Raw genomic sequence first — 22273 nt, 5'->3', positions numbered from 1 at the left:
CTACACTGAATTAAACGTTAGCAAAAATGGCAAAATAAAATACAGGCAATACACTACTGCACAGGTGTATGCCATATTACCAGCTGAAAAAAAATCTCGCAATTACAGGCCTCCACTATTTATTTCATTTGTGTGCAATTACATTATATACATGTTTGTTTAGTAATATCGATCCAAGACATCATTTTGAGAAATATAATTAACTGGCCGGTAGAACAGAATGTGTGTGTGTTTTACTGTTTTTGTATTTCTGTATTTCAAACAAGTTGGTCTTTGTTAGTTGTGTTCAACTGCCATCTAGAGTTAAAATGAATCCATTTCCTTTCCCCTCTAGTACTCTTCAAAATGTTAGGCATATGAGCCAACATGTTTAACCCCTTCTTCATAACAAATATTCTTCAAACAACAAAACTGTAAAAGGATGACTATCCAGCTTTTCAAAGCACTAGTAAATTTCTACTGGCTGCAAATATTTTAAGTAAAAAGTGAGGCTCACATTTAATCTAATTAAAACAGTATTTCTGAATGTATAAACAAATCAACGAGCAACTAATACACATTTAGACTTGGGGAAATACAATAGAAACTTAAAACTGACTTTCTATTTCTATATACACAGCCTATTTGTATTTTTTTCAGAGTCTGAGAAAAGCACTCATATATAAAGATATTACAGAATTATTCCATTTTTATATCTGAAAAATTTGAATATGAAAACCAGCCAAATTCCAAGTGTATATTTAACCAATTAACATTTTTAATATTCTTATGTTAAAAGTGGCATCCAGGGACTTCCCTGGTGGTCCAGTGGTTAAGACTTCCCGCTTCCAAGGCAGGGGTGTAGATTTGATCCCTGGTCAGGGAACTAAGATCCCACAGGCTGCATGACACAGCCAAAAAAAATTAAAAATGGCATTTGTATTCAAATTGAGGAGAAGGTTTGCAAGAATAAATTGTCAGTAAATTGCTCAGCTTTCAGCTTAAGAAAAACATGATTGAAAAGCAGTACCATCTAACCTGGCACCTAAGCAAGAAAGAAGAACAAACAAAACCCAAAGTTGGTAGAACGAAAGAAATCATGAAGATCAGAGTAGAAATCAATGAAAGAGAAATGAAGGAAAAAATAGAAAAGACCAATAAAACTAAAAGCTGGTTCTTTGAAAAGATAAGAATTGATAAACCTTTAGCTGAACTCAGCAGGAAAAAAAGGGAGAGGGCTCAAATCAATAAAATTAGAAATGAAAAAGAAGTTGCAACTGATGCCACAGAAATACAAAGGATCATAAGAGACCACTTCAAGCAACCACATGCTAATAAAATGGACAACCTGGAAGAAATGAACAGGTTCTTAGAAAGGTACAATCTTCCAAGACTGAACTAGGAAGAAATAGAAGCTATGAACAGACCAATCACAAGTACTCAAATTGAAACTAGCTTAAAAACTTCCAACCAACAGAAGTGTAGGACCAGAGGTCTTCCCAGAAGAATCCTACTGAACACTTAAGGAAGAGTTAACACCTATCATTCTGAAAGTCTTCTAAAACTCTGCAGAGGAAGGAACACTCCCAAGCTCATTCTGAGGCCAACATCACCCTGGTACCAAAACCAGACAAAGATACCACACACAAAACAAGAAAATTACAGGCCAATACCACTGATGAACATAGATGCAAAATCCTCAACAAAACACTAGCAAACCAAATCCAACAATATATTAAAAGGATCATATACCATGATCAAGTGGGATTTATCCCAAGGATATAAGGATTCTTCAATATATGCAAATCAATGTGATATGGGTGTTTTCTTTTTTTTAATCTGTACCAAACACATTAAACCACAACAACAACTTTGACAATATTTTTACAAATTATTAGGTCCTGAAACTAAGAAGTCCCCATGCAGTAAAAACGCCAGTTTTCTTCTTTCAAAAGGAAAGTACATTAAGTTTTCAAGTAGATACATATACCAAACAATAATGATGAAAAAGCAGATGGAGCAAATAGCCTTGAATGGTCTGGATTAACACAATGGCACTGTATTACAAAAAGGTGGACTACCTCAACAAGTAGTCAAGCATGCATTTAAGCAAGTTTTCAATTGCTTAATCAAGAGTGGACTAATGATACAGCCGTTACAGAATTTATAAGAGCAAAATGGAGGGGGGTGGAGATGGAGAAAATAACAGGCAGAAAGGCTCTGAAAGAGAAAATTCTTACTTCAAGAAAAACCCGAGTTAAACAGTTATAGTGAAACTTGTGAATGAATTAAAAGCCACTAGGAAATCAAGGAGACAGGACTGAAGTGAGGTGATAAAAAGGCCTTTATAAGTTATACACAGCTATGAGCGCACTGCTTTAAGGCAGAAGGATCACATGAGCTTTGAATTACTAAAACTTGGGAAGTAACAAGTATGTATTTCTATGTACACAATGTACAAATAATTTGCTATGAATTATCATGTGTGCTGTCAACTTTAAAATTCAAATACTTCCTCAAGTGCATTTTTGAACTAGTGAGGTTTTTTAATTTGACACCCCCCAACCCACTCCAGTGTTCTTGACTAAAGAATCCCATGGACAGAGGAACCTGGCGGGCTACAGTCCGTGGGGTCAAAAGAGTCAGACACCACTGAGCAACTAGCACTGACATACAGAATAAACCCAAATGAAATCTAAAAAGATTGTACAAACCATAACAGGATTTACTGTTAGTAACTTGGAGTCTTTGAAATTGTCAAGGATTCCGCAATTCTTTGAATTATTTCTTACTCTACAGCATGTCCTTCCTTTTTCATCATCAAGCCTTCCTCTTCTCTCCTCATTTTTATTTTCCACTCACCAGTCTCATCTGCAAAAACACTCCTTCTCTTTATTACTGTCAATCCTCTATTTTCATATTCTCTGGTACCAGAAACGAAACCTTTACAATTGGGGGGAAAGAGGGGAAAACACTCTTCTCAACGTTTCCTTTCTATTGGCCCTCATTCCAGGTGTGTTCTCAAGCACACACTCCTGTGCCCACTGAGACCTTCACATGGAACACTTCACAGCCCACTCACCCCGTACACCCAATCTCAAAAACAGACCTCCAAACTCCATCCACTTGCAAAGTCTCCAAACCCCACCCACTTTTCAAACTCCACCTCAGTCTCCCAAAATGCCATCTAGACTATCTCAAGTCAAACTCATCTCTCCTGCCCTTTCTAGCTCTCTCAATATCTGAATGATATATTTAAATTACACAGTCTCAAGACAATATACATAACTACTTAGAATACCAACATCAAACAAGCTGGTGTCCATTTACTAGCAGTGGGCTCTTAAGTCATTTAAGTCGGTCAAAACTAAGTCTTGGTTTTCTCGGCTATGAACACGGGGATAATAAGAGTTTGGCACTGCTGCTCATGGGGTAGTTACGAGGATTAGAAGAGTAATTCATGCAAAGAGCTTACAACAGAACATGCAGTCAATAGGTATTAGACATTTTTATGTTGTTAATCATCATCCTGTAGCTTCGCATATGCCTTAACAGCCCAGCCAGAATCTAGGCTCTTACAGATGCTTAATAAATACATCTTTATAACTAAATCACATGTGTTAGTCACTCGGCTGTGTGTGACTCTTTCCGACCCTATGGACTGTAAACCTGTCAGGCTCCTCTCTCCATGGAATTCCCCATGGACATGAAAGGCTAAGGGGATAATTATGGTATACTAATGCAAAGAACTAGTCTAGGGTTAGGAAGCAATAACCACCACAGATTTAAAGAAGGCCCCATTACGGACCAAGTGATACTTAGTAGGTTACCATAATTTTTATGGTATGCCATGAATACCTCCAGAGAAGGCAATGGCACCCCACTCCAGTACTCTTGCCTGGAAAATCCCATGGACGGAGGAGCCTGGTAGGCTGCAGTCCATGGGGTCACTAAGAGCTGGACACGACTGAGCGACTTCACTTTCACTTTTCACTATCATGCATTGGAGAAGGAAATGGCAACCCACTCCAGTGTTCTTGCCTGGAGAATCCCAGGGATGGGGGAGCCTGGTGGGCTGCCATATATGGGGTTGCACAGAGTTGGACACAACTGAAGCGACTTAGCAGCAGCAGCAGCAGCAGCAGCATGAATACCTCACTCCAGAAAGTATCTAAACTTACATAGTGAATACAGAAGCTGTATGTTAATAGCTAGCCTGTGAAATGCCAGAGATTCTTCTCCCCAGCCAGGCATCTCACAGGATCAATCATGGATTACATCAGGAGGAGGGGACCTATCATAGCAGATCTTTAGGCAGAGAGTAAATACTGGAAAATAAATTATCTCTAAGTGTCTGTGAGGTAGCCCTACTTATATTCTCTTAAAAATTGCATGAAAATTTCCAAAGCATTCCATAGTTCACTGCCAAGGCAGGAAATAACTGAAAGAAACTGGGTTCAAAGGTCAAAGACCTGGATTTGACCCAGTTGTGTCACTATGCAAGTTTACATGAAGAAGAGAGGTGTGAAGTTTAAGCAACATACCAATGCTTTAATGTGCTGTCTCCCAGCTCTCTATCATGCAATGCATTACCAATTTAAGAAAAATCCTTGTTAACTTTAATAAAAGATAAACAAGAATGCCTTGTCACCATGCAATAACTTCATTCTATTTCTACAACACAAGACCATTTAGAAGTCTATTTTTTAATCTTTATTAAGTACAGCTAAAGGTGTATACTGTCATCCTGCTTATTTAACTTATATGCAGAGTGCATCATGCGAAATGCTGGACTGGAGGAAGCACAGGCTGGAATACAGATTGCTGGGAGAAATATCAATAACCTCAGATATGCAGATGACACCACCCTTATGGCAAAAAGTAAAGAAGAACTATAGAGCCTCTTGATGAAAGTGAAAGAGGAGCATGAAAAAGCTGGCTTAAAACTCAACATTCAAAAAACTAAGATCATGGTATCCAGTCCCATTACTTCAAGGCAAATAGATGGGAAAACAATGGAAGCAGTGACAGACTATTTTCCTGGGCTCCAAAATCACTGCAGATGGCAACTGCAGCCATGAAATTAAAAGAAGCTTCCTCCTTGGAAGAAAAGCTATCCGCAATCTAGACAGCATATTAAAAAGCAGAGGCATTACTTTACTGACAAAGGTCCGTCTACTCAAAGCTATGGCTTTTCCAGCAGTCGTGTATGAGTGTTAGAGTTGGACCATAAAGAAGGTGAGTGTGAAAGAATTGATACTTATGAACTGTGGTGTTGGAGAAGACTCTTGAGAGTCCCTTGGACTGCAAGGAGATCCAACCAGTCAATCCTAAAGGAAATCAATCCTGAATATTCGTTGGAAGGACTGATGCCGAAGCTCCAATACTTTGGCCACCTGATGTGAAGAGCTGACTCATTAGAAAAGATCCTGACGCTGGGAAAGATTGAAGGCAGGAGGAGAAGGGGACGATGGAGGATGAGATGGTTGGATGGCATCACCAACTTGATGGACATGAATTTGAGCAAGCTCCATGAGTTGGTGATTGACAGGAAAGCCTAGCATGCTGCAGTCCATGGAGTCCCAAAGAGTCAAACATGACTGAGTGACTGAACTGAACTGAAGTAAAGCTAAAGTCCTAGCAACTGAAGACACAGCTCTCTTACATTATGATGAAATTTCAACAGGGGGAGTTATTTAACCCATTCATTCAAAAATATTTACTGAGCACCTATAGTCAGGCAGTTTCAACAGCTCAGCAAATAAAAAGAGACAAAAGGAAGTTCAAATTCTAGTTGGAGGTGCCTCCTAAACAAATGAACAAGTGATGAGAAAATACGTGGAACGATACTGTGTTCTAGAGAGAAGTAAAGCAGGAGAAAGAGCATGAAGGGTGAAGGGTCAGACTTGTGATCCTCTACTGGAGCTTCAGGGACTACTTCACTGATGAAGCAGCACTGAAAGATAAGAACTGAGTCTATGTCAGTATCTGGGGAAATTTCCAGGCGAAGAAAATACAGAAGTGCAGTAGACCTCAAGCAGGAGATAAATTTAATGTAGATATTCTGGAAGAAAAAACAAAATTTAAACACCTAGAATGGACTCCTAGCTCTTTGCCCTTTACCAACTCAGTAACCTTCAGAAAGAAAACATTACCCCTCCTGAACCTCAATATTTTACTCTGTAATTAAGGATACTACCATATAACTTACAAAGTTCTTTCAATGGGAATGTTTAAGAATGTACTCTACAACACCGAAGGATTATTCTCAAATGTTTTTGTCCAGAGGGCTGTGGGAAATCTAATGGAGGCGCTGATGGCTTCCAGCTACCACTTAAATCAATGATCAAGTTTGTTTCCTTGTCTGTCAAATGAGAAGAACGGCATCTATCTCACCAGGCCTTGTGGGGATTCAGTGAATGAGATCATCCACAGAAATACAGGGACTGATATACATATTTCTCAACAAGTGAAAAATCAGCATTATTATCCCTATGGGGGCTGCCCTACAAGCAGGAAGAGCTCTGCGGCCCGGCTCAGCATCAGACGCCCAGGGTGAAGCTCTCTAAAGCTGTTCCTTGGGCATTTGTGGACCCGACTGTGCTTACGTGGTTAGTCACTTCAGTCGAGTCTGACTCTTTGCGACCCCACAGACTGTAGCCCACCAGGTTCCTCTGTCCATGGGATTCTCCAGGCAAGAATGCTGGAGTGGGCCACCATCTCCACCTCCAGGGGATCTTCCCAAACCACGGATCAAACCGCCTCTCCTAGTCTCCTGCTTTGGCAGGCGAGTTCTTACCACTAGCGCCACCTGGGAAGCCCTGATTGTAAAGTCTGTTTTAAACAGTTTGCAGGACTCTTAAGTGTTTTTTCCCCCTCCACATTCTACTGTGATGTTCTGGCTTCTAAGAAACCATTTTCACTCTCTAAAGTATTTTCAATACATGCAGGTACGCTTAAAAGAGGCTTGAAATTAAGCTACCACCGAAGTGATTTTCCACCTAGTTTGTGACGACTTCCCAGTCCTTCTTCGGAGCCGCCTTACTTCACTAGTGTTTGGTGCTAGACGCGCTCCTTTTATAAGCACGTGATGACATCACTTTGCTTCGCGCTTGCGCAGCTTGGTGGCGTGGCCACGCCCACGCCTGCGCGGAGACCTAACGTCCGCACAGTCTGTGGCGCGCCTTCCCGGAAGAAGTCAGTACGGGGCTCTGTGAGTGAGGTCCAACAGTAGGACGGCCGGTGGGTGAGTGCCCCGAGTGTCCGAAGGACAGCTGTGCGCTGGTGGCGAGGATGCCGTTAAAGGGGAAGAGGTAGGGTGATGAGCAAAGTTCCCGAGTCCTTCCAGAGTAAGCGAGAGTTGCAGTGGTTGGTGAACTGATGACTCCGAAAAGCTGCAGATCTTCGTCTCAGAAGGCAGACTTTTTCTAAGTGCTGATGCTGGTCGACACAGAAAAGAAGTTACCATGGACTCACTTCCAGCGATTTCCTTGACACTGAATTCGAAACCGGGAGAAAGGCCTGCCGTGATTTCGTCGGAAGTGTCTGTAATTCGACCCCTTCCGGGCTAGCCTGCGCGCGATTGCTGTCCGTGGTGCTGAAAATAGAGCGGTATCTTCAGGAAGAAACCCGTTGAGGGCAGGGCAGTATTTCCATTTTCTTCGGCTTTGCTCAGAGTTTCTTTGTGTGTGCTGAAGGAAGGGCTCATTTTTTTTTTAACAGCTCTGGACACGGAGGCGACGAGCAGACAACCAGCATTAGTTTCATAAAATTTAGGAAAGCCAGCGCTTCATTCTAAGACTGAATTTTCATTTTTTTTTTTTTTAATTATATTATTTCGGCTTAGTTGCATTCTTCCTTTGTGCAGTCAGGAAACTTCAATCCTTGCACCCAACCAGATGATTTGCCTTCAGACTCACAGCCATCCAAGTAGTTCACTAGACCTCTGTCTGTATTGGCCCAGGCACTTTTACCAAGGTGAGCTTGCTTATGGTGTATAGTGTTTTATGAAAATGGGTTTTCCCAAACTCCCCTAATGAAGAGTCCAGAGCAGCCAGGGTAAGGTGAAACCACTTTAATGTGCTTTTCTCCACAGTTAGGCATGAAAAATACTTACCCATTTGGAAGAGAGATAGTAGAACTGGGCAGTCTTCCAAAAAAGGAAAGACCATGAGTTTCCAGTTGGTTTTCATACTTGTTTGTCTCTCTGTGTGTCTGAGGGATGGTGTTTCTCTGAATTATACACAGTGGATTTTTTTTTTTTTCCTTTTTTGTTGACTCAATAAAATGTTTACTAGTCTTGGTACCAGCTGCTTGTTTGTTTTGATTTCTGATTAAGGTTAAAGTGTGTGCGTGGTTGCAGGGAGGTGGGGGGGAAACAGGGGAAGTATGCTGTGTTGACCTGTGTCGGTGTTCTGGGATGCACCTGGGAAACTATGCATTGTGAGTAAACATATGTAAAATGAGAGAAGGCATTTAAAAACATCATTACAGCCCAAGCCGTATTTTTCCCTTCTGAGACAGAACCAACAGATTGAGGTGCTGAATGATCAAATATTGCAAAGCTAAGGCCACAGGGTAGAAATAACTTTAAATGTCCTTACTATTTAGCAGAAAGCTTATCAAGGCAGCTTTGATTAAAGATGACGTCTCTGTTCACTCAAGAAATTCGCCTTTCTAAAAGACATGAAAAAATGTAAGTTGCTGTTGTTGTTTTTAAAAGGCTAATCTCAATGTATACACTGTACTGGCTTTATTAGTGACACTGTGTGCACAGGAAAACTTAAAAATCTTATGTGTATCATTTTTTGTGACACTTGAGAGATTTTGGTTTTAAGGAATGGCATTACCCCTCAAGAATAACACAGATTAAAAGGTCTAATTGTGTTTTATGTCTTTTAACTTCTTGTTACTAATATCTAGAGAAATTCACTCTCCCTCTCAGCCGCTCTATGCTCTACACTGCTATTCAATGAACTTCTCTAAGCCTTTTACCAAGGCCAGCTTTCATGAGAATGTGACTGGAATAGTCACAGGCCCTGTACTAGATTTAGTCTAGGAGCAAAATTTTCATTTGCACTGGGCTCTGCAAATTATACGGCCAGTCCTACACTTTTATTTAGTATTAACCCTTCTCTAACCTCTGTTTGTGGGCTCTCATGTTTTGCTTTTCTCTAATTAATTACTAGCCTCTCTGCCATGGCCTTCTAAGGTATTTTTCTTATGAAAATGACTTTTCAAAGACCTAGGTTTTTGTTTCTACTCTCAAGAACAACCCTGTGCAACATACTGTTTGCTGAGAATCTCAACTCTTTGAGAAATAGTTAGACTGTTACTGCACCACTGGAGTATTTTTTCCCATTTGATCACTTAATAAGACTAAACACTTATAAAAGGAGTATTTAACCACAGAGAAACTTTTGAAGTCCATTATATATAACAAAGTAGTTTGATAATTTATTTACAACTTTCTACATCTTCAATTAGTTTTCCCATGTTGTGAGTATGCATGTGTACACACAGCCTCTCACTCATATATGGAACCATCATCTTTCTCTTGGAAAAAGAGGAAAAAAATATTTTTATTGCTTCTTCAAACATATGGAAGTTTAGCACAATTCTAAATGTGTAACATAAGATTCAGGGGTACTGAAGTGTTAAGCAGAAGGTTTTGTATAGCAAGTCATACCAATGTATGTGTGGGGAGGTATATATAAGTATGTGTACAAAGGGATATGGATTACAGTTTGCATTTTCACTAAATATTTTCCAACACTTTAAAATACTTTCAAGACTAGAGAGGTTAAAAAAACACAAGTGTGTACTTACAGTGTAAATATGAAAATAAAAATAATTTCACTAAGACTGAAGACTTGCTGAACTACCTAAGTTTTTTACTGTCTTATTAACTGACATATAGTAACTGGCTTTCAAAGTAGGTTGAACTGGGAGTGAGGTGCAATTAAGAAATGATTTATATTGGCCAAGCAATAAAAAGTTTTTTAAAAATCTTTACATAATCTTCATTTTTTTGTAGAGTATCACAAAGATTAATGTTACTTCAACAAATGGAGAATAAACCTGAAGATCAAAACAAGGGAAGGGCCTCTCAGACACAAGCAGCTAAGGCTGCTTTACAAAGGAATGTTAGTCTTTTAAAGGTAAGATTCTCTGAATTAAACCTATTTTCCCCACTTTTGCAAAAAGGTTTTAATTCAATTTCATTACTTTGATTTATGTAATTCCTTTGAGTTGATACACTACTATTTAAATTCATGTTAACTGGACAAGAAGCAGGGAGTCTCACTTATTAAAATGAAAGCCTTGACGTTTGCTTAGGCTAATGAAAAATCAATCACTATACAAAGAACTTTTAAGTCACCTTTGTGCAAGAATAAATACAAGTCATAGCTTCTGGGGACTTCCCTGGCAGTCCAGTGGTTAAGAATCTGTCTTCTGATGCAGGGGACATGAGTTGGATCCCTGGTCAGGGAATTAAGATTCCTCATGCCCATAGCGAAACTAAGACCTAACGCAACCAAAAAAAAAAAAAAAAAAAAGACATAGCTTCTATCTTCCATCTTCTTTTATTTGTAGGGAGATTCTGAAACATGATAAAGTACCTATAATATGCTCGAAACAATTTGATTTTGCCCTCCTGGGGCCACAGTCAATATACAGATTTCGTATCTAAGGTAACAGATTTCCCAGGATCTTCTTTGATGGTGATGGAGGAGGTGGTCAAAGTATGTGACTGCGCAGGGCCTCACCATTTGGCCAGTGTGCCCATTTGGAGTAAAATCATATGTGTAACATTTTTGGCTGCTTGCTGTACTTTGCTTCCAGAATTGTATGGCTTCATCCATAATTAAAACCCTAAAGTTTGCTTCCATTCGAGCTTCCAAGAGATCCTATGACTAAAACATTTGGTAGTAAGGCTATATTATTTAAGTTATAAAGCAGTGTTTTCAGTTTTTTATTGTTAAATATTTTCATCGATAGGCATGATGTAGTTCTCTTCTGTCCTCACTAGAGGATAAAGGAAGAGGAAAATTCAGTTATCTTCTCAGCTTCTGGCAGTTTGATCCACAGTAATTTAAGTCACAGCCATAGTGCTACCAAAGCATTCTATATTGCCATATGTCTTACTTGCCCAATGGTATTTGCAATATTTATTTTTAAATGGAAATATATAGGGTAATCTAGAAGTTGCTCTGAAAAGTCAGAAAATCCAAATTGGAAGTCTTCACCGCTTGCTTGCTACTTGTTACGGCAAATGCAGGTAATATCGGCGAGTGCAGGTAATATTGTCTTCTTTTTAATGCCCAAGTATTTGACGAATGCCCAGCTCTTTACTCTTGAGCTAGTTCTGAGCAGAAAGTGAGGGTAACAAAATAGCTACAAGTTAGGTCCTTTGCATCAAGTAGCTTACAGGCTCTGTTCATGACCTAAAATATACATAAAATAGAGACCTTGTATGATCAAACGTTAATTACATGCTGTGGAATACTCAGCACTTTGCTGTGTGCTCAGTCGCTCTGTTTTGTCCTACTCTTTGCGACCCCATGGACTGTAGCCCACCAGGCTCCTCTGTCCATGGAGATTTTCCAGGCAAGAATACTGGAGTGGGTTGCCACGCCCTCCTCCAGGGTACTCAGCACTTCAGGAGTGTTAAAATACTTAGCACTTTAGAAGTGTTAAAAACTCTTGGAGAGCTAGAATATTCTATGAGGTCTCAGAGAAGACGCTAAGCTAACAGGGAAGACATTCCATTGAGTTCTCAAGGAAGAGCCAAGACCAGAAGAAGAATGAATGGCCTATTAATGTTCACGGGATCCTAAGCTAACTGGCTTGGAAAGCCCCAGGAAACAGGCTGAGTATATATTGTGAGACGAAATGAAGTTGAGACTTGGTAGGTAGAGATAATATAGTGTTGTGAGCAAAACAACAACAACAAAAAAAAACAGCAAGACTCAAACATATGAAAGAGTTTTTAAGAAAGATGCATTTGCTATTTAGCAAAGTAATTTCAAAAATGGAGAGATTTAAGGAGGTAGCTAAGAAATCACTGTCATATCTAGAAGGAAGGTAATGAACCTAGTTTCATAGTCTTGAGAAACCAGTTTGGTATGGTGTTTTTTCCCTTAATTATCAAAAAAATATACTCTCATTATAAAAAAAAAACTTGAAAGAGCAAAGATGGAAAACCTTCTATATCATCTGCCTGTCTAGAAATCAGTATATTTTTCTATATTTCCTTTCAGCTTTTTATAAACATTTTTTAACTGTCTTACATCCCAGGTAAAGTTAGAGATACAATTCCCCCTGTTTTTTAACATGTGTGTTTAGTTGCTTTGAATAATTGGATATGCAACCTTATTTTTGTCCTTCTTTCCCTCATATATAATTTTTATATACGAGGGATATAATTTTAGTGGCTCTCCCACAGAAGTTATTGTTAAGATAAATAGGACATGATTACAGAATTGAGCTGGGAAAGACTGTAAAAAGCATATAGCTTTAGATTCTTATCTTAAGTCTTTTTTGTTTTGTTTTTTAGCATAAAAACTTTTCCCACAGATGTAAATTAAAGGTCTTCCCCGATGCTTAGTGGTAAACAACCCACTTGCCAATGCAGGAGATGCGAGTTCAACCCCTGGGTTGGGAAGATCCCCTGAAGGAGGAAATGGCAACCTACTCCAGTATTCTTGCCTGGGAAATACTATGGACAGAGGAGCCTGGCAGGCAACAGTCCAAAGGGTCACAAAGATTCAGACGTGACTGAGCACACATAGTAGATAAAAGCGGTCCTGCTTTGGCCCAAAGTCCTACAATCCCTTCCTTGACTGTACTGCCGTGGCTCTAAAGAACTGGGAAAACCACTGATCTGGGCTAATCCCTTAATTTATAGAGATGAGAAAAACCATCATGTATCACTCCTAACATCCCTTTGCAAGAACAGATTAAATAGGATTTCCTGGGCAGTTCAGTGCTTAAGACTGTGCTCCCAATGCAGGGGGCACAGATTTGATCCGCAGTCAAGGAATACGATCCCCCCGAACACACACACACACACATACACAGAGATTAAGTTATAGCAGGATAGGTACTTAAGTACCGAGTGCAATGGAAAATGGTGCCCTTAAAACCTGGTAGCACTCCTATAATATAGTAAACAAAATAAGGATGACTGTATACTGCCCATTATCTGACCTTATTCCCATGTTCTGAACAGTATCATTAACACTAAAAGGGCATGAGCTTTAAGAAAGAAAGATATAACACTAGCATCTTTCAATGACATGTCTTTATACTTAAGAGAAGCCAAAGTTGTTTCAAAACTAGTATGAGTTGAGTAAAATTAATGGGTAAACCATAAACATTTAAAAATCAATAGCAATCCTATGTATACAGGTGGAAAATAGAGATCACATTCACACTACCAATAAAATTATAAAATACATACTTGAGAATGCTCTGAACAAAGGATCTGCATGACTGCTATGAAGATAATTATTACACTTCAGTGGCAGTTTTAAGGGAAAACTTAAATGAAGACATAAGACTTAATCCTGACTGGGGAAACTATGGTTTTCTTCTAAGTCATCTGTCACAAAATTATTTTTAGATTTAGTAAAATCCCAAGAAAAATTTTCTTTAGTTGCATTTGCATAAATAAATTAGCACAAATATCAAAGACTGCTTTTAAAAGGGGAATGAGAGTAATCCCATCAAAGATTCCAACTTAGTAAAAAATGTACATGAATCTAAGTAGTGAAGAAAATTCACAGTGAGGGTTTAGTCAGTAAATATCATAGAAGACAGTGGATTTTGAACACTGGCTCAGTGATTTTTCTTCTGTTACCGTTAATACAATTAACTCTTATCTGCCTTTTAAAATCAAACATCAATGGACTTAGAAGCCAGAAAATATTTTATTTCTACAAATATTTCCATGATATAAACCGCCCTCTCTCCCACCTTTCCCTCCACAAAATTTAGTTTAAACCCCAAAAGATGCTTTTTTGGTAACAGACATCCTTTTGTGAGACGGACTAACAGGACAGAGTGAGGAAGAATGAGAGTGTCCTCCAGCAGATTAGACATGCGGCCGGTTCTTTCCTTCAGGGACATTCTGGAAGCCTCCACGGGGCAGCTGGCAGTCAGAACTGCCACCCAGGATGGCCAGTACTTGCCGGCCCACGTGTTTCCTCTTCTCTCACATTTTCACTTTCCCCGATGCATATGTTTAACACATGTTCCTGTGTTCTTTGTACCAATGACCCTTGCACTTCATGCCTTTAATATCTTATTTTTTGTATCCCAGAAATTGCCCCTCCAGCAGCTTAAAAGATTAAACCTAGCCCAGCCACAGCTCGATGAGGAGGGATGGATGTAGGCAGGGAGGAGGAAAGACAGATCTTGGTACATGATGCTTTATGCTCCTTCCTTTTCCTATTCAGGAGCCAACTTGTTTATACAGGCTCCCGAGTCATGCCATAGAGTAACAGTTATACCATCATCCACTGGAAGCTTGTTTTTTAATTGCTATGAAAAATCTCACAACTATGCAAAAGAAGGAATAGAAGAATGTTTCCACGTACTTATCACCCACATTGAATCATTGTCAGAACACAGCCAGCTGGTTTTGTCTATACTCTTCCCCTCTACCCCCTCACATCACTTTGAAGCCAACCTCAGACCCAGAATTGTTTCACCTGTAAATATTTCAGTACATCTCTTTATTTCAGTGTCTGTCACTAAAATATAAGGACTGTTTTAGTCAAAATCAAAATGTCAGTGTCAACCTAAGAAATTAACAATAAACCCTCAAATAGCTAATCGGGTTCCAAATAAAAGTCAACTTGTAATTGATAGGTTTCCTGAATTTCTCACAGTACTCCCTGCTCTTTTATCCTCCCTTTTAATACATTTGTTAAAGGAACTGGGTCATTTGTCCTGTTGAGTTTCTGGGTATCGCTACTTCCATCACTGAGGTACTCATTTAACATGTTCCTCTGCTCCCCCTCATTCCTTTTAATATAATTGACAGATCTAAGTTGTATTGTGCAACAGTAAAGCCACATATGTAATTTTAAATTTCCAAGGAACTAATTTTAATAATGTCAACCTAAATAGATTAAATAAAATGTTAAGATTTCAAACATATTTCAAATGTAATTGCTATTAAGAGTTAGTAAATATTTTATATTCTGTTTTCTTACTAGACCCTCAAAATTCAGTGTGTATTGTACATCACAACACATCTTAATTCAGACTTGTATATTTCGAGTGCTCAGCAGCTACTTGAGGCTAAGAAATATTCCATTAACAGTGCAGATTAGAGAGGCCTGAGTAGATTCAGATTCTGTGTTTTGGGGAAGAACACTTTCATAATGCCAGCTGTCTCTCTTTTTTTGGAATGTTAGGCATTGATGATCACTGCCTAAATATACTCATTAGGGGTTATGAAAAGCAGTATTCAAATTCTTGTATTCCTTCTCATTCAACTGCTGATTAGTTATATTAAGAGACACTTGTCCTCATCAATTATTTGATTACACTGACATATATTTCATAGAGGAAAACGCATGATGAATGCTTGATTCTATTTAGTTTTCAGAATAATAGGTTTGTTCTCTACTTTCCTGCAAAAGTGATCAATTAGGTGTTGTTGGTCTTGGTTGTTTTTTATATTGTTTTGTGTTTTGTTGCTGTTGTTTTTTGAGGTGTCCTGGATTGGAAATGTTTCAATACATTTCAATATTTATTCCTATTCTCAACTTGTCCCATTTTTAACAAGCGGGAACCTCTTCAGACCAGCTCCTGAACGCCTCTGCTGCGATTTCAGCAGCCTGACAGTCTCCTTTCTGTTCTGATGAGACATTGCAGGCTCATCATGTGCGTTTTGCTGAGACCCGGGGCAGCCCCTGTTCCAAGGAGCCCTGGATCCTTTTGGTAGGAAATATGTTCAGAGCCCTCTGTCTGGGCAATGGTGGTATTTATTGTGACTTTTTTTTTTTTTAAGATAAGAGCTATCAGAAATTCCAGGATTCCAGTTTGCAAGGCTTTTAACTTAAAATCATAGATTTTATACCTCCGACTTCTTTTTCTCAAATCCAAAATCTGTTCCCAAAGAAGTTTCCAACACCAGCACAACCACTTCTGTACCTTACATCCTGTGATCTAGACAGCACTGTCACCATCCATGTGATTATAAAGAACGGTTTTCAGGAAGATGCTTTTACTAAGATTCTTTTTGTCCTTAGGGTGTATCCCACTAGGGGTGCTCACTCAAAATATTGTGTTCTAAGGTCACGTAATATATTTATTGTCTGTGTGGTTATGCCACCAACTAGATAGCAGTTAGATCTGTTTATTTTCAGTTTGTAGGGACTGCTTTTTCAGTGGTTTTCTAACTGCATACAATTTTAAATGGCCTAGTGACAAGGCTGTACAGCAGGGCAACACGGTAGTCAGGTAAAGCTGGCCAGCAAGCCCCTGTTCTCCTCTTTCTTCCTCTTCTTCCCCTACCCCCTTGGGTACTTTTTTCTTTTTCGTTTTTTCTTTTAAAGTTTCTGATTTATACTCAGGATTCTTTGACCCTTCAGCCTGTATTCACTTACTGAATATTTCAGTACCTAGTACATACCCTGCACTTGTTAGAGTCTCAGATGCTTAAAGGTTATATGAGACATAGTCCTTTCCTTCGGGCAGCATATAGTGAAAAAGAAGGTTCTTATGTCGAAGGATTAAGATACAACTTGCTACAGAAGGCTGCCGTCAAATTGCTGAGATTCTGAGTCAGGCTAAGGAATGCCTGCTTGATCCTCTGTTTTGTGGGTACCAATTTATTTTTTTTTTTCAATTTAGGGGAGGACATATTTAAAGTAGTTTTTAGCAGAACTAATCAATTCCAAGTTACGTATGTATGAAAGTACAATATGGTCTAGGCATGAGTACAAGTAAGCATTAAGTATTTGTGGAATGAATAAGTGGAATTAGAAGGCCACGGCATTAAGAATCACATGAAAAGGCCAGAGGAGACATCCTGAAAGAACAATATAGGGAGTGCTGAAGTTTTAAATGGCAGGAATAAGAAGATCTGGCATTCCACGATACAGCGTAGGTGTCTGAGTGGACAGAATTCCCACTAGTACACGTTTAATACATTCAGTGGGAAAAGATGAGTTTAGTTTTATCAGGTTGAGAATTAAGGGCCAGGAAAGAAACTAGCCATACGTCTACAATAATAATTGATACTAGATCAGAGACAATCTTGGAGGGAGAAAAAGTGAAAAGATGGGGCCAGATGTCTCAAATCTTAAGAAAGCCCACACTGAGGATTAATGAGAGAAAAAAAAGAGCCAGCCAAGGAGAAGAGGAGGAGCAGGAGTCCGAGAGGTGAGCAAAACATCAAAGGAAGTGAAATATGACTTGAGCTAAGGAAGTTCTCTCGAGGGGTGATAATCCCTGTCCAAATGCTGCGGAGATGACAGCTGGGTTCGGCGGACTTGGGCCTGCTTTTCCAGGCCATGCGTCCCTCTCCACCTGTCTGCTCTTTCCATTGCAAATCTGCTCTTCTCTACAAGATACTCGGTTTTCTTATTTTCTGATCTTTAAGAAAAATGTTTTAATCTTGCTTATAGGTGCTAGTAGCACTTAGATCTCCCAGTTCAGGCAACTTTGTAACTGTTCTTAGAATAATGGTAACATTGGGGTTGTGAGTTTTGTTTGATTCCTAGATGTATAAAGTGGTTTTTCAAGAACCTTACTGAATCTCGGTGTAAACAGAAGAGTTGGTATCCCCTGTCTGTTGTATCATTGACATCAAAAGCCCTCTAAGCCTGCGTGTTGGTCGTGAACTGCTGGTATGGGATAGACATGCGAATAGATGGGCTTTTTTATCCCTAAATCGTTTTCTTTCCCCTTCAAATCACCTTCCTCCAGACAGCAGGTGCACTAATGGTTGTGCGACTTTGGGGAGTCCCTTTAGGGAATTTCCTGTTTTTCCCTTTTCCATTTCACACCCATTCCTTGCTCCCGCCGCTGCCATCTGCTATCTCTTTTCTCCTGTTCAGCGTTGGCTTCTTCACACCCCACTCCCACGCCCTTTTCCATCGCTCTCCTTCTGTCCAACAGCCCTGTACTCAGATCGCTCCTGTGCTTCTCCATGGAGCAGAGAACTTTCTCTTTTCTATCAACTTATTAAGCTGAGAGACAGCATTTACACAGCCTTCCCAGCAGTGGCCCTATGAACTGGGCAAACCTAAGCAAGCACGTGACAGCAGAGGTGCTGATTTGGGGAGAATTCACCACACAGGGCTTGAGTATCTCCATAACGATTTGCAAAGTCGTATGTTTCTGGGCATGAACTTTATGTATAGATCTAGATAAAATCGTTCCTGAAGTACGAATCAAGCTTAAATACTCTTGTGTTTCTACATCCATAAGAGAAAACATAAATATCTGCATGTTGAAAGTACTTAGTAACACACAGTGCTTGAATGCCATGAGCTGAAGGATATACTACCTCACAATAAAATTTGCCTTTGAGATTAGCTTAGAAACCTGGTACTAAAAGTCTAAACAGCGTCGTGAAAGGTTCTTGTTGCAGAGTACTCAGGTACCTCATGGACCTTTTAAATAGAGGAGATATTTGCCTGTGTATGAAATTCAAATACGGAGTCCTGCATAAATGAAAGGTGTCTCATTAATATCCCATGTGATGATCCAGACAGACCACAACTCTCTACTTTGAAGGTTAGCCTAGCGTGGGTCTGAGGATCTGATTGTTTTTAGTATCGGAATATTTGACTATTTTATCCATCTGGCTGTTTTTAAAGGATTTTAAAGCTAAGTCAGTCCTCTGAGCAGTTTTAGAGGAAGTTCTTTTTCCAAGAATTATTGGCATTTACTAACTACTTAAAATGAAAAAGGCAGAACTTAGATGTACCACCCCCATCCCCTGCCTTTTATTTTAAAATAAGAAACGCTTCCTTCTCTATTTGCAACTGGTTAATTAAGCAGTGATCAGTTCTCTGTCAGCATCATCTCCATGAGTTTAAACTGTGTATGCACAGAAGAGATGAAGCAAGAGATTAGAAATATATAGATACTGCTATTAGAGGTGCTCTGTGTGTGTGTGTGTGAATGTTTTGAAAAATGCTTCTGTCTGTTTCAGGACATAGAAGCGGCAGAAAAGTCTCTCCAGACCCGGATGTATCCAGCTCTACCACCTGAGGTGGCTGCTCTCGAGGTGAGAATCTTAAGGAACAAATGTCCAACAAGACAGCCTGTTCTGTCAGAAGTGCATTTTAAGTGGCTCTGTGTACTTCCCAGCTTTCTGCGTTCAAGAAAATACACCAAATGTATCTGATCTCTCTGTGTCCACAGTGCCATACCTTGTATGTTGTAGTAATCTGTAAGTATTTTGGTTTTAAAAAATTTTTTATGTCAAGTGAAAATTTTATCAAGGCTTTGTGTCTTTTCACCAAGTCACTTAGGAACTACTTTCTTGTTAAATCCTAACAGAAAATATGCACTAAATCTTAAGATGACAGCCTCACCAAAATGCTTTTCCTGTTGGCTGATGTTACAAGTAACAGCTCAGTCTCTTCACCGAAAAATGCAACCAGCACTATTTAAATGCATATTATCATGCAGTACAGCGTGGCTTTTGTCTGTTTGATTTTGCTCTGTTCAAGAACAGATTGAGAAGATGGCTGGCAAAAATAAACCATAGTTGGTATATGCATGTATGTGTGCTGAAAGGGAATTTGCTACATATAAAATAGTTTGACTGTATTTTTAATGACCTTTATCTAAGTGCAGTTTTGCTTGCTGCCTAACCAAGGAGGTGAACAGACTCAAAAACGAAAGGCTGAGAATTTGCCCCACACTCTTCTGTGTCATCTAGGGTAATAAGAAAAGGCAGTGATCAAGGACAGAAAAAACTCCCGTTCAAAGTTGTGCCCTGGGCATGTCTTTTTCTTTGTTGAATTTTCCAATACCTTACCCTGGCCTGCACAGGGCCCACACAATAGGGGTTAATCCAGCCGTGAATGGCGGAGAAACACCCAACCACAGGCCTTGGCTGGTATTTTTCTTAGCTAGTCTCGCACAGCAGGATGGCCCCTGTTTTAAGTATGTCAGGCTACTTCTCAGACCACATGCATAGATGCAGAGATAAATGGAGTCCCTTACCATTTTCAGCTTTCAGAACTCCCGTTATCTTTTTTTTTTTTAATGACAGTGTTTTGTTTTTTTGGTCATGCAGCACATGGGATCTTAGTTCTCTGACCACAGGTCGAACCCAAGCCCCCTGTTGTGGAAGCGCCGCACCCTAACCACCGGACCGCTAGGAAGTTCCTCCCACCCCACACCTTTTCACTGCTCAGAGTGTGTCCCCAACGCTATCTAACTCTGACTGAATTTCCCAAGATGAGACCAATAGTGACGATCTCATATAAAATGCCCTCCTATGACACAGAGTTTTTGGCAGCTTACTTAGGACAGTCAACCAAGAAACCACCCAGCTCATGGACAGCGATCCAGTGATGCATTTGGAGCTTCTGGAGCTTAAGGACTGCTCCAGCCAAGGCAGAAACACAGCACCTCAATTTCCAAGTTATTTGAATTAAAAATAGCTAGGTGATGTTGGTATTATTTTGTCATTATCCAAAAAGTGTGGGAAGAAACTACAGTTTGCCACATGAAGTGCTCTTCTAAAAGATAGAGTGGATACATATTTTTAATGTTTCTCCCTCATACAATTAAGGGGTTAATTCACCCGAATCCTGTTATCATCCTCTTTATATTTCAGTTCCTGATCTCATCCCAGGTCACTTCTTTTTCTGTTAATTCTAAAGCAGTTGTTCACAGTGAATCATTTCATTGTGATAATTATAGTATGAGGAGTCATTTGGTATGGGATTAGAAACATTAAACAAGAACTTTTAATGATTTTGTGGCCATAAATGATACTACTGGGAATAATCACATGATTGGCCACAAGAGGGCGTGTAAAATCACAATAAAATTGTAAAACCTGTAATTCTGCCAGGCTCTGGTTTTACTGAGAAATTTGAAAATTAACACTAGTAAGTAGCCAGATTTTTTTTTCTAAAATTAACATAAAATATTCTGCAGAGGAAGTGCATTCTACGTATGTGTGTGAGTGTCTGTGAGTGTGTGTGTACACGCACACACACACACTTAAGGGAATAAACATTTAGACTATTATGAAGAGCCAAGTTCAATCGCTTGATACGCTTTTTCACTTTTGGATGTTTCCCACCCCCCAGACTCTTTACTGGGCATCAGTAGAAGAATATATTCCCAAATGGGAGCAGTTTCTTTTAGGAAGAGCACCGTATCCTGCCTGTAGTGAAAATGGAAATGAAGCAGAAGATACCATTCCAAAGAGGGCGCAGCAATAGCTTCTCCACATAGTATTGCAGAAACCTGTCGAGTAAAGCTGTACATTAAAGAGCATTCAGGTTGCTGCGGGGACTTCAGGACTCAGAGAGATAGCCTCATCGCCTCCTCTGCGACAATGAAGGGTTGAGGATCTACCGGCGGCTTTCAGGTTCTCACCGGAAGATCTACTGCTATTTCAGTGCCATAAATTTGTTTTCTACCAAACCCATGGAAGTGTGTTAAAAGCTGATACTGGAAAATGGACTGTTGATTAAATAAGTTGCTGAGTGTTGTGTGCTGTTTTTTTTTTTTAATCTAATCATATACCATGATTCTCATCTAAACAGTGAATACCAGATTAGACATTTTCTAGACTCTTTACTTTTCAGTTATTTTATTAAGAAGATAAGGCACAGGATCCAAGAGGTTTGCTTACATTGTAGTTTTTTAACAGGTGAAAAGACTACGACAACTGCTTTAGTGTGGTAACACTGAGTAGGAAACAGAGTCACAGGGTTTTGTCCCTCATAGATAACTGATCCTGTAAAAATTCTGGAAGAAAGAAGTGAACTGCTAAGCATTCAATAAGCAGCTAGTTTCAGGAGGCTCAGACTGGGTTCTGAAAAAAGAACTAGGAGAGCTGTGAATGGTCACTGGATTTTGAGTTGATTTTAAAGATCACCAACCTGTGAATACAAGTAACTCCTCTCTTATCTTTTCATCTTTAAATCTGCCCTTCCCTCTCCCTTCTATTTTTGTTATTTCTCAAACAACTGTCAGTCAGAAAGCTTTGGGTCACAACCCTGAATAGCTCTGAGACTGTTCAATCCACCACTGCTGGAGAGCTCAAAAAAAAAAAAATTCTAATTTTTCT

At 39.5% G+C, this 22273-nt stretch overlaps 1 protein-coding gene and 1 long non-coding RNA gene across 5 annotated transcripts in view; one reads left to right on the top strand and one right to left on the bottom strand.

The window, feature by feature from the left end:
• The window catches only part of LOC147348314 (uncharacterized), a 90706-nt gene that overhangs the window by 30543 nt on the left and 37890 nt on the right, over positions 1-22273 (bottom strand). The window lies entirely within an intron of this gene.
• Positions 4805-21688, top strand: CEP15 (centrosomal protein 15). 3 transcript variants are annotated; one of them, XM_086367099.1, is made up of 5 exons: positions 4805-7956; positions 8593-8674; positions 10016-10139; positions 19163-19237; positions 21285-21688. In XM_086367099.1, exons 2-5 carry the CDS (start codon positions 8622-8624, stop codon positions 21417-21419), a joined length of 387 nt encoding a protein of 128 aa, XP_086223225.1. In that variant the 5' UTR covers positions 4805-7956; positions 8593-8621; the 3' UTR covers positions 21420-21688. The 3 variants fall into 3 exon arrangements, with proteins under 3 accessions (XP_086223225.1, XP_086223224.1, XP_086223226.1); XM_086367098.1 differs by having other exon boundaries at positions 8590-8674; XM_086367100.1 differs by having other exon boundaries at positions 8590-8674; positions 20258-21688.

Source organism: Bos grunniens, chromosome 22, assembly GCF_055505025.1.
Source record: "Bos grunniens cultivar Pamir isolate PY7600 chromosome 22, Bosgru_T2T1.0, whole genome shotgun sequence".
Taxonomy (NCBI): domain Eukaryota; kingdom Metazoa; phylum Chordata; class Mammalia; order Artiodactyla; family Bovidae; genus Bos; species Bos grunniens.
This window is presented reverse-complemented; position numbering and strand designations above follow the sequence as displayed.

Bases quoted from the DNA above. Each gene is read 5' to 3' on its own strand.
- CEP15 (XM_086367099.1), top strand. From the start codon at position 8,622: ATGACGTCTCTGTTCACTCAAGAAATTCGCCTTTCTAAAAGACATGAA. The intron at 8,675-10,015 runs GTAAGTTGCTGT...ATTTTTTTGTAG, and splicing joins TCTAAAAGACATGAAAAAAT to AGTATCACAAAGATTAATGT. The intron at 10,140-19,162 runs GTAAGATTCTCT...TGTCTGTTTCAG, and splicing joins GGAATGTTAGTCTTTTAAAG to GACATAGAAGCGGCAGAAAA.